Here is a 12164-nt window from a genome sequence, read left to right as displayed (position 1 = left end):
AAGCCCAAGCTTGTTTTAATATAAACTGCAGCTATCCACAAACTTGAACTACATATGCCATAGAAGACAATTCAGCAATCATAAAAATAGCACTTAGCAAAAAGTGACTTAGTATATGTCACTCAAATAACTTATCACAAAAGAGAAGTTGAAAATAGTTTCTATGCTACAGATCTTATAAGAATTAGCTAAGCAACAGGCAAAAAAAATAACATTAAGATGGCATACCATTGTAGAAATCCTATATGATAAAAGGCTAACATGCAAATCGACCAAACAGCAGAATGACTGGTTACTATGATGTGTACTAACCTTCAGGAGGCAGACGCTCAATGCAGGAGCTGCCCCCTGGTGGTCAGTGTGTTCCCACAGGGGGAGGCCGCTCAGCCAGAAGCCAGGCTCATGGCTGGCGAGCGCAGTGGCGGTGGCGTCAGGAGCCTCTCCTGCCTCCATGGCAGTGCTAAGGATGTCTGACTGCCAGCTAAGGAGCGGGCCTAAGCTGTCAGTCGGACATCCCCCAGGGCTCCTGGATTGTGAGAGGGTGCAGGCTGGGCTGAGGGTTCCCTCCAGGTGCAAGAATTTCATGTACTGGGCCTCTAGTACTGATTATAAAAAGGTGAGATCTTTGGTAAAAGTAGGTTCTGAACCCCAAAAAATAGTCTTTTGCATGTACACACACACACACACACATACACATGGATGATTCTAAATGTTCCTTCCCTATCTCTTTATGCTGTTTACTTATATTTCTTACGCCCTCATAATGCTTCTTTTAAAAGAGTCTACTGCCCGGTTGTTACCTTGTAAGACAGAGGTTGTTTGTTTAGGTTTATCACTTTTTGCCCTTGGGAAAATGGCTTGGCTGCTCTTTATTTTACTCTTTTCCTTTTGGAAGAACTTATACTAGTCTTATGAAAACAGAATTTTAATATATTTTCTTTATGCTTTGTTTCCTTTATGTGTTTAACCTAAGTTTTCTTCCATGGAAATATATATCTGATTTCTAATAGAAATCTGAAGAAAATGAAATCAACCCAGCAGCATACTCCTAGGTTAACGGCATTTAGTAAGGGCACATTCATTCTTTCTTAGAGGGAAAAAAAATGTTTTTAAGAAAATCTTTAGAAATTTAAAAGCACAAGCAAGCAAAACTGAAACTTTCTAAGAATTACAAATATTTTTCAAAATAAATTATAAAAAGTACTTGATTATCAACTAGATTCTCGTTATTGGTAAGCTACCTGCCTAGGATACATTATTTTTAATAATATTAGGGGGGAAAACTTTACAATATTTTCATGTTTTTTAATGGAAATGATGAAAACCAAAAAGTGTTCAAGATGAAAAGCATTTTAAAAAGATATTGCCCTGACTGGTGGCTCAGTTAGTTTGAACATCATCCTGTATGCCAAAAAGTTGCGGTTCAATGGTCAGGGCATATACCTAGTTTTGAACCCCAGTCAGAGTATGCACAGGAGGCAACCAATTGATGTTTCTCTCTCTCTCCCTCTCTCTCTCTCTCTAAAAAACAACAACAACAACAACAAAACTATACATATCCTTGGGTGAGGATTCAAAAAAAAGTAGAATGCTAGAAAAAGCAGAATCACAACACCTTACCCCCATAGAGTTGGAAATCACTTATTCACCAACAATTTATCAAAGGCTCACTGGTGAGTCTGTTCTCTTTGTTCGAAGACTGTATTTTGCCCAGGGATGGGAGATATGATAAGTGTAAGGTGTGGTTTCTATCTTGATAGTATCTACAATCTAGGTAGGGAGGTAAAATATTTTCTAAAACTTAAAAAAAAACCTGTTTATGAGTAAAATACATTTAAGATAAAATAGTACAAATTTTGAGACTCAATATAGCAACAAAAGAAAGCATAGGGGTCTGAGGAAATCTTTATGAAAACTACCTAATTCATGGCAGATCTTTTTTTTCTGCCTCTTCTTTGCATCGATAAGGTGAAGCTTCCATGTTCTGTGCCCACCAAAGAGAAAGAGCCCATCTTCCTCCAGACTGATCAGCCCAATTCTGACTCCATTGTCTTCTGAGCTGAGGGCTGGCTGGATCGCAGCCCCACTCACACCCCTCCATGGGCACCCTTGTCAGGCGCAATCTGTCTGTCTGAGGTGACCCTGGAATGATTTTGTTCAACCCAGTGGCCTAGAGATGTCTGACACCAGACCAGCTGCAGGGACTGGGGAAGACCGGTGATGCTTTGGGGCTTCTGATGTTCATTTACCAGCATCCATGCTGTGTTTGGGAAGAAGTTATCGTCTCTAAAACTGTTGTTTCTGAATTGGATCAGAATGATTCCTTCAGCTTTAGAGAATGCATCTTCTCTGAGAAAAAGGAAGGTGAAAATTTCCATGGAATAGTGGAGCTCCTTAGATCTGGATTCTTATTCCTATTTTATGTGAAAACTTTGGAAAATTGTTTAATTTTGTTGTTTAACCTCATATAAATAAATCATGTCATCTGTAAAAACACAGACAGTATCAAATTTCACAGACTCCGGATAAAGATGAAATGAGTTTGCAATATATACATTTCTTAGGCCAGTGCCTGATGCATAGTAGTTGACTTTTTACAATTCCTAAGTTTCTCCCCACCACCATAGTGTGGAAGGAAGAATCAAAACAGAATGTGAGTTAGCAACCCTAGACTCTACCAGTAGATGTTGTATTTATTAGTTGCGACTTATGTAAGATCTTAAAGGAAATGATGTACAGAGATTAGTAGATAGGAAGTGGTGAGAATGCCACCAAGAGAGGGAGAGGGACAGGAAGCAGACTGAGCATGAACGAAGAGGAAGAAGGTAGAGAGACACATGTGAGATATGGTAGAAAAAAATGACTCGGCACTAGAGAAAACAGCTATTACATGCATTCCATTTATGCTCTTATTTTTGTTTCTTGCAATGTGAAATTACATTTTAGACATTGATTTCAACCCCCAAGATTTTGAGCTCTGTAACCATGATATAGCCAGCAGGCACTATTTTAATGCCTTCTTATGCTCTTATGTCCTAACATACTCTCCCTGAGTGCTTTTTCCTTCTGGAGTGGCATACTCTCCTGCCAAGCCTTAGCTCTATTATCACTTGTGAACCCTTCCCTTCAAACCTAACTAACCCTGAAGGGTACAAAACTGCGGCAGCCACCATGTTTTCATAACACGTGAAAGCAATATATCACCTGCCATGTAAATTATGTGTATACGTCTGCTCTCCAGCAGCAGTGAATGCATTAAAAGACACAGATTTGTTTTCATACCCTGAATGCTTAGCAGCCATTTACCCGCTAACTGGAGCTCACAGTTAATTTCTGGAGTTGCCCCAACAGGAGCAATTAAGCAGGTGAGAGAAGCAAAGAGTTTCTTTCCCTCACTGGCTTCAGCAAAGCAGAGGCAGGTAACCTGCCACCCCTGCTTAAAAGACCAGGAGGAAACCTTCACCCTCTGCTGTCCAGCCCAGGAGGACAGAGGACTCTGCCTGACTGTCCTGCTCCTCCTCCACCTCCTAGGCTGGCAACGGGGACTCAGCCCTGAGGGGTCTGGCGTTGCCCAGATACTGTTAGGCCGATGTTTTCCTAGGACTTGCTCTGTTACTCTCTTTGCCCCAGGGTTCTCCAACTAATTTCATTTTATCCACCAGGGATCCAGTCTGGAAGGGCTCTGACGTTTCCTGCCAGAACTGCACCAGAGCCTGAGTCCTCACTTGCACCTGGCCGCCAGCTGCCTCAGGAGTGGTGAGCAATTTTTACTTAAGGCAAACTTTTTATTGAAGTGTAACATCTATACAGAAAACTGCACAAAGCAGAAGATTACACACTGGTGACCTTTCCAAAGTGAAAAACCTTTGCAACTAGCACTCAGATCAAGACACAGAAGGTTTCCTAAACCCCAGCAACTTTTTGTATCTCCTCTGAGTCACTATCACCTCCTCACTGAGGGTAACCACCATGCTGGCTTTTAACAGTATATAGATTAGCTTCTCCAACCTGGAACTCTTATTTCAATGGGAACATCTAGGCCAGTGATGGTGAACCTTTAGATCTCGGCATGTCAGCATTTTGAAAAACCCTAACTTAACTCTGGTGCCATGTCACATATAGAAATTTTTTGATATTTGCAACCATAGTAAAACAAAGACTTAGATATTTGATATTTATTTTATATATTTAAATGCCATTTAACAAAGAAAAATCAAGCAAAAAAATGAGTTCAGGTGTCACCTCTGACACGCGTGCCATAGGTTCGCCATCACTGGTCTAAGCTGTACTCTGGAGGCCTGCCTTTATCCACTTGTGACATGCATCCATGTTGTTATGTGCAGCTTTGTTTAACTCATCCTCATTTGCTGTATTTATTTAAATATGCTACAATTTATTATTCATTCTACTAACTGGGCATTTGGGTTATTTCCATTTTTTGGCTATTCAAGTACTGCTGCTATGAACAATCTGGTGTTTTGATACACATATGTACACAATTCCAGCGGATAATAAAATAGGAGTGGAATAGGTTAGTTATATGAATATTCTACTTTAGTGTATACTGAACCTGCTAACTGTAACTTGGGATTGGAGACCATTCAGGTGGGCATCCTTCTAGAATTCATAGTATTATTGCCCTCAAATTTTCATAAATACCAATTCCTCTGTTACAAGAGCCTAACCTTCCCTTGTATCTCTGGTTGGATATGTTCTACTTATCCTTTAAAATTTACATTTATTACATTTAATAAAATTTACATTCCCTTAAACTCTAATCCATCCCTATTTGGGTTAGGTAACCCAGGTGTGTGTGTGTGTGTGTGTGTGTGTGTGTATGTGTGTGCTGACCTCCACATTTATCACAGCACTAACCCACCTTGCATTTTACTTGTCAATTTCTGCTTATTGATCTCTGGCAACTAGACTGTATTCCCTTGAAGGCAGAGATTCTCAGTATTTACAAAATCTCACAGAAGGCATATATATAGTGTGTGCTGATATAATGATTGTTAAATGATTGAATGAATGAATGAATTCTCAGAAGATACCCACGAATGGAACAGTATGAATTGAGGGGAGGGGGCTGAAGAATGTTGTACAATCAGGTGTGATTTCAAAAGACTAAAAATGAAGGCTTTGAAATTAGAGTGGGAGGGAGGGAAGGCAAGATGGTCCAGATACTGGTGATATTATAAGAAGGGTCAATAAGATGTGTTGATTGGTGGTGATTTCAAAGCAAGAAGAAAAAGGAAATATATTCCCTAGCCTGCATGACTGTTAGGATGAACTATTACCAGAAACAAAAAATGGGAGATTCTCTAGTGGGGCTTAAGCAAGTGGGAAAGTAAATAATAAGCTTTTCCAGGCAAAGTGAATTTAGGTTAAGATGACAATGGAACATCTTAGACAAAAAATTTCCACCAGACAACTAGAAATAGAGAGGTCGAGCTCAGGAAAAATAAAGAGATGAAGGGGCTAGATGTAGATCTTGTAGTTAAACCACAGAGGTTACAGTGAAGCTAAGGGAATAGGTGAGGTTCCTGAAAATATGTGAAGAAAACAATGTCAAAAGCAGGAGGAATACCAAGAAAGAGGCAGCAGAAGAGGCAAGAACCAGGTTTTAAGGGAGAGCCAGGATTTGTGGAAAAGGAGGAGCCAGAGCATTTCAAGGTGGAAGGTTGATGGGGTGTCAATTGCAGAAGAGAAGTTAAAGGCTACTGATCTGTGATGAACATACTGGTAGTTGAGTGAACTGTAACTTGCAACTTCAAATCTCAGAACTTTAGATGTCTGTTTTAACTCACTTCTTTTGAAGGCAGCTAAACCTAGAACACAGAGCTTATGTGATTCATCCAAGGCAGACATACAAACTGACAACCCAAGATCCTAATCCAGCCAACAGTTTTGTTGGGACTACATGAAAATGAAATTTTACCTCCAATTTGTCGTGATCCTCATTAATCTTTACAATGGAACACTTGGCCTGCTTCAAGTATCTCACTTACCTGCCTCAAAATGTTAGGCATTAGCACATGCAAACTCTGGTCTAAGGCTATAAAGATAATAGTAGCACTTACGCAAAAATAATGTTTTTATGGGTTTTTTCCTCTCTGTTACTTTGCCCATTTTCTATAACTCATCAACAGCATTAAAAAATTCTACTGATGCATTTTTCTGTATAATTTCATTTTATGGCCCAAGCAATGTGTAGATCATGAGTAGGGTAGAATGGAAAATTAAATATGCAAATTTAATATAAACATGTGAAAAATAACTGGGAGTTGTGGATCAAGATCAGTGCCAATCACCCAGAAAGGTAACTGTCACCAAGTTTCTCCACCATTTTTTGTTGTTGTTGTTAATCCTCACGTGAGGTTATTTTTCCATTGATTTTTTAGAGAGAATGGAAGAAAGAGAGAGAAACATCCATGCGAGAGAGACTTATCAATTAGTTGACTTCGCACACTCCCCAAGGTACATGCCCTGCAACCAAGGTACATGCCCTTGACTGGAATTGAACCCGGGACCCTTCAGTCCATAGGCCAATGCTCTCTCCATTGAGCCAAACCAGCTAGGGCTCTACTAATTTTTTTGTTCCCTATGCCCCTCTCGTCAGCTTTACAAACCAAGACTACAAATAATGCCTTGGCACCTTCATGATGGCACTAAAATCAAAAGGATCAACAAGCTCTAGGAGAATAAGAGTCATTTTTCTCTTTCTTAGATAAAACATAACCCAGATGGCTTTACAATTAGTCAGTCTATAGGCTGTGAATTTAGATATTCAGCGTTTGTTATGGCTAAAGAGCTATTAACAACCTCTAATGAGAGGAGTTAAATAATCATTTTGTTGAGAACAAAAGTGTGAAAACATGCATAATCATCTCTGGCCTTTTTCTCTGATGTAAACACATCTGTGTCTGTATTCACCAAATAAAAATACCAAAACTTATGTAAGTTCAGTACAAGACGTTATATTTAGAGTATGATTTATTTAAAAAGCTGACTCAGAAAGCTAATAAAAGAGGTCATATTATGAATTAAATAAAGATTAATGCAATATGGCTTAATATTTAAATTAAGAGGCTTAGATTTTGTTTGACATTATATTATTGAAGCACAATTCTGTGGTATCCAATAGGTAATTTAAATACTCACCGGTATACTTAGGGATTCAACACCAGATTCGAAAAATTGAACATTTGGCTTTGATATATTTCAACTATATTTAACTTTTCACTAAAAAGCTTGAACATCTTTACTAACAGATTACTCCCAAATTAACTAATTACTGAAAAGAAACCTTAGGCTTCTTAGAAATCCTACACTACGCTTCTTCATTTCAGCCAAAATAGACTCATTAGACTTGATATCCAAATTAAATAAATGAATTGTAAACTTTCTGGTAAATAAGCTTGGAACAAACCTCTTTATTAATATTTCTATCAAAAACTACTCTTTGATTAATGCTTTACAGTGTACAAGACTTTCTGCTCACAAACTTCAATTTCCCAATCATATCAAGAGATGAATAAAAGAAAACTATTTCTTCTCCATAAGGAAAACTAATGTATGGAACAACATGTTCTGCCATTGAATAAACTCTCATCAATGTTATGCAGAAGGATGATATCTGCTTACTCTAGAGACAGAAGGTATGTGACCCAAAACCCATGACAGAATGCTCCCAGCCTTGCCATCTGCCTAGCTGCCAGTGCTGGAATTGAGCATAAACCTCAGTGAACATCAGTTTTGGTTTTTAAGGATTTTTAAAAAGACTATGTATTCTAGAACTTAAAATTCTCAATTCCATGATCTCTTTCTCTCTTTGAACTATATGTCTGATAATAAGGGAACCTAGAGAAATAGAGGGTAATCAAATGCAGTAGGCTGAAAATGACATAAGATGTCAGGAAAATCGTGGAGATACACAAAAACCCAACTGTGTTGTTTTCTTCTCTGAAATGTTATGGAATTCCCATACACTGGAAAATGTAAAAATTACTATAAAACTTTTTTCAATGTAACATGTCTATGTGCCAACAATAAATTTACTTATGGCACCTAGATACTAAGTTGCTGCTAATGTTAATTTAGCCAAGAACTCTGATAAATTTAAGAAATTTTAAGAATAACTCCAATATAATTTAATTCAGCAATTTAAATTATTTTTTCTGATTTAACTTTTGAAAACTGATTATAAAATTTTAAAGTATTACATAATTGAGTGAAAAAGTAAATGCTGGCATTGGATTTTTTAATACAGTTCTTGAAACAAATTTTCTACTACTAGTATATCCTAGTTACTGTCTTCTTCAGCTCCTTTGCCAACCTGATATCACATGCCTCTTTTATGCCTTTTCTATTCTTCACAGATATTATTATATCTATATAACTTATGTAGATATATTTCATTTCTTATCTATTTATTTATAGTTTCATTTTGCAAGTGCTAAGAACTCATTTGAACCAGGCTTTCAAAGTGACCTTTCATTTACAGTTCTTTCCTAGAGAACACATGTAAACATCCTAAATAAATCAAACGCGTGAACTGATACATAACAAATGTATGAAGGACACGTGCTCCGGGAGGCGGGCGCTGCATGCTCACCTGTAGAAGTACGAACACCCCCTGACTGTGTTGTGAGTGAAATGTTCCTGAGTCTTCTCATTGCCAAAGTCCTCCAGGGGGTCTGACCACAGGATGTCGCACATAGGTCCATAAGCAGGTGGTTCTTTGAATCGGTCTAACTAAGAAAAAAAGAAGACAGAGAGCAAAATACTAATCTTTGGAAACTGGGAATTCAGAAAATAAAAGAGACCAGAAATTCGCAATATCCAACTTCCTCTCCCCGAGCAGAGAGCTAGTGAGCTGCCTCACTCTCCTCCTGTCAGCACCCCTTCCTCCTTGGTTCCTCCCCATTCTTCTACTCTTCATCTCTCAAATTGTCCTTCCTTCCTCCTCCTCATTAGCTCATTTATTTATCTGTCTTCATCTCACCCTATACCTCCCTCCTGTCTCTTTAATTCATAACTGTTTACTCTTTTTTTTTCTCCCTTTCTCCCTTTTATCTTTCTCTTTCCCCCTAACTTATCTACCTTAATGTTTTAATCACTATCAATTGATATGACTCTATATGTGTTTCATTTCCTGAGGGAGAGATTTTATTTATTATTTTATCTTTTGGGAAATTTCTATTACTGCTTCCATTAAGATGTGATTTAAAAATCTGGATGAAGACAACTTATGGTGTTTATATTTAACAATATGATTTGGAGAACAGGTGGCTTTCATTTTAAGAGGAGCACTTGGTATATGACATGTTGAATGTTCATTCATTAGTGGCTATCCCGGTATTTAATTAATCTACAAGCCTATTCTAGTTTATCCTCCTGTTTACAAACCAAGAGTAATGATAAGCAGTAAAATAAATCCAACTTTAAAATTTAGCTGTTTTTTTCTTCTGCTCACAGTTCTAAACTCTGTAGTTTTACTTGAAGCTTTCATATGAAATCCATTCCAGCTATAAATGTTTAGCAAAGTCATATTTCAATTTTAAAAGCTGCACTGAGAATGTATGAGCAATACAACTGCAAATGACATTTCACCAACAATTTATAACCCTGTCACTTTCCTTTAATTTATCTTGATTTAACCACAATTAAAGGATTTTTAGTAAAGTTAGCAGATATTATATTCTCTTAAAAAGAAATGCATAACATCATTAAGGATTGATATTCTCTATAGTCAATACTTTAACATTAAAAAAATACCCATAGGGATGGGGGAGAGGTGGATATATAAGGCTGACAGCCAATCAAATTATCATTTTTTCCTGAGACATAAAAGGTGATGTAAATCATGGTTTTGCTGCACACCATTTTTTATTAGTATCTAAAAAGAATGAAGCAATATTTCACATTCTCAACACCCAGTAAAAAACTTCAAGCAAGACCCTCTATATTTCAATCATTATGTTATTCATAAAACATGCATTGCAAACTTAGACTTGTTTAAGAGATTTAAATAATGTATGCCTTTGGAGCAATTCTTTCTAGGAAAATAAATACTTGCCCATAAAATGGGAAATTTCTTTCTGAGAAACAAGGACTTACTATGAGGGGCACACCAGCACAGGAGGGGAGGCTTCTGATGAAAGTGAATCCCCAGCTGAAAGTTTGGTAAGGCAACCAGAATAGAGAATTTCTTCTGGAAAAGTTACAAAGTGCTTTCTAAAGCTAATACTCTCTACAGTAAGAATAAACTAAAAATTCATTAAATAAAGGAAGTGTGGCACTCTGATGGCTATATGTCAAAATGCAAAAATCATTTTATGGGTAAATCTAGAGCTTAATGACATAGATGAAAATTGAACATAATACCTGAAACATGCCAGTTCTGGGGACAGTAGATGATATTTTAGAAGTCCAGTTAATTTATGAGAAGCTTGGTTATTTATTTCAGGAGCCCATTAACTTGCAGAAGAACAAATCAGGTTACAATCATGCAGAACGTGAACCACTTTATACTTGAACTCCATGACCACACCGCATTACTACCGTACTAGTGCCCTGTTTCCATAGTACGTTAAATACAGAGCAAATACCTATGCTCTCTGTGCTATAGAGCACCAGAAGCAGATGTGTCTTTAAAAAGGGACACAAACACATAAAGCGGAAAACTAAGGTCTATATAATGTACTTTTGTTTGATTTTTTAAAAATAAAAATCAGGTATTTTCTTTCTAATAGAAAAGTAAATAAACTATTATTTTTACACTTGAAGACTTCAACCTTCATGACAGTAGAATTTGAATGTTTTTCTTCTGTAAATATAGTTTTTCTTTAAAACCAATGAACTTTTAAAAGAATATTGAGCATAATCAAAGAAATAAAAGACTGCCTCTTCCACTAGATAAAATTATCCCATATTATTGCCTTTTCTCATATGAAACATACTTCCACATTCAAACTAACTCATCTTTTTGTTGCTTAAAATCACAGGAACAGCCAATGTTAAATTAAGTAGATAGAAAATGGCTCTTTAAAAAAATCGACTGTTTTTACCTAGATCCTCAACGCGATCAATAGAATATTCTCATTGGCTTTGTTAAAGTTTTAAGCTGTAACAGATAAATTGAAAAAAAATAATAATGTGAACATACTTTAAAGGTCAAGTTGTGATATTTCTCCCAAGAGGAAAGCAACGTTTTGTAACTATAATATACCATGAATACACAATGGGTTCTGTTGGAAGCAAACCAAAAGGAAATGAAAAGATGTATTTTTTTTTTTTTAGGAATAAAATATTTTACATTTCTAATAACATGTCAAAAGGTAGGATGAGGTTTTAGAGATGAAAACTCTTCTAAATATAAATGTATCTTTCTTTCTAGAAAAAAAATTTAATACACAAAAAGAGATTCATGACCACTTTTAATCATTTTAGTTCAAAAGGATAAAGTTAGTGATAAAGGCTGGGAGATCAATGCCTTCTCCTTATTACTGAAGCACAGAGAAAGATCAGACTTGGAAAATAACAGAACTTACTTTTCTGATATCGTCTAAAGTGTTAATCTCTGGAGACAGACCGCCGTGTACACACAGGAACTGCTGGTTCATCAGAGCAGCCAGGGGCAGGCAGTCAAAGGCATCCATACAGGCATCGTAGACGCGTTCTGAATACTTTATTTTACCTTTTAAAAGATTATTTTAAAAAATATTTACTCTCATGATTTCATAGCTAGAATCATTTCATTGAAACAGGTTTTTTTAATGTTTTCTTGCCAGAGTCATATTTGCATATATCTACACACTGCAAAGTTCCAAAACATGATTAAATCAGACTTTTTAAGGAGTTATATGTAAACCTTTTTAATCTATTTTTGTTGTTGTTGTTGTTCATCCATGTTTTTCAGTTTTTAGTTACTTTTTGTAGAGCAGAGGAGAGAAATTTTGTATATGTCCTTGCTATTTATCTGCAGATGTATCTCAAAATAAGTATATACGATCAGGAGACCAATAGAAAGATGACCGTAAAGCTGGCTGGTTTTCCTTAATGGTCTTACAGAAAACCAGAGGGCAAGAAATTCTCTAAAGTTGTTTCTGCACACTGACTGGTATTTAATGTTTGGAGAGAAGTCACTAGGCTCCACTGACTAT

General features: G+C 36.7%; 1 protein-coding gene across 5 annotated transcripts in view; it reads right to left on the bottom strand.

The window, feature by feature from the left end:
• Positions 1–12164, bottom strand: part of PPP3CA (protein phosphatase 3 catalytic subunit alpha) — a 316528-nt gene that overhangs the window by 60600 nt on the left and 243764 nt on the right. For all 5 annotated transcript variants that reach the window (XM_059664524.1, XM_059664486.1, XM_059664514.1 and 2 more), the window contains 2 exons: positions 11553–11698; positions 8615–8754 (listed from right to left, as the gene is read on the bottom strand). In XM_059664524.1, coding sequence (XP_059520507.1) covers positions 8615–8754; positions 11553–11698 — 286 coding nt within the window. The remainder of the gene's footprint in view (positions 1–8614; positions 8755–11552; positions 11699–12164) is intronic.

This window comes from Myotis daubentonii, chromosome 1, assembly GCF_963259705.1.
Source record: "Myotis daubentonii chromosome 1, mMyoDau2.1, whole genome shotgun sequence".
NCBI lineage: Eukaryota > Metazoa > Chordata > Mammalia > Chiroptera > Vespertilionidae > Myotis > Myotis daubentonii.
The sequence above is the reverse complement of the archived record's forward strand: the minus strand, read 5'-3'. Positions and strand labels throughout refer to the sequence as shown.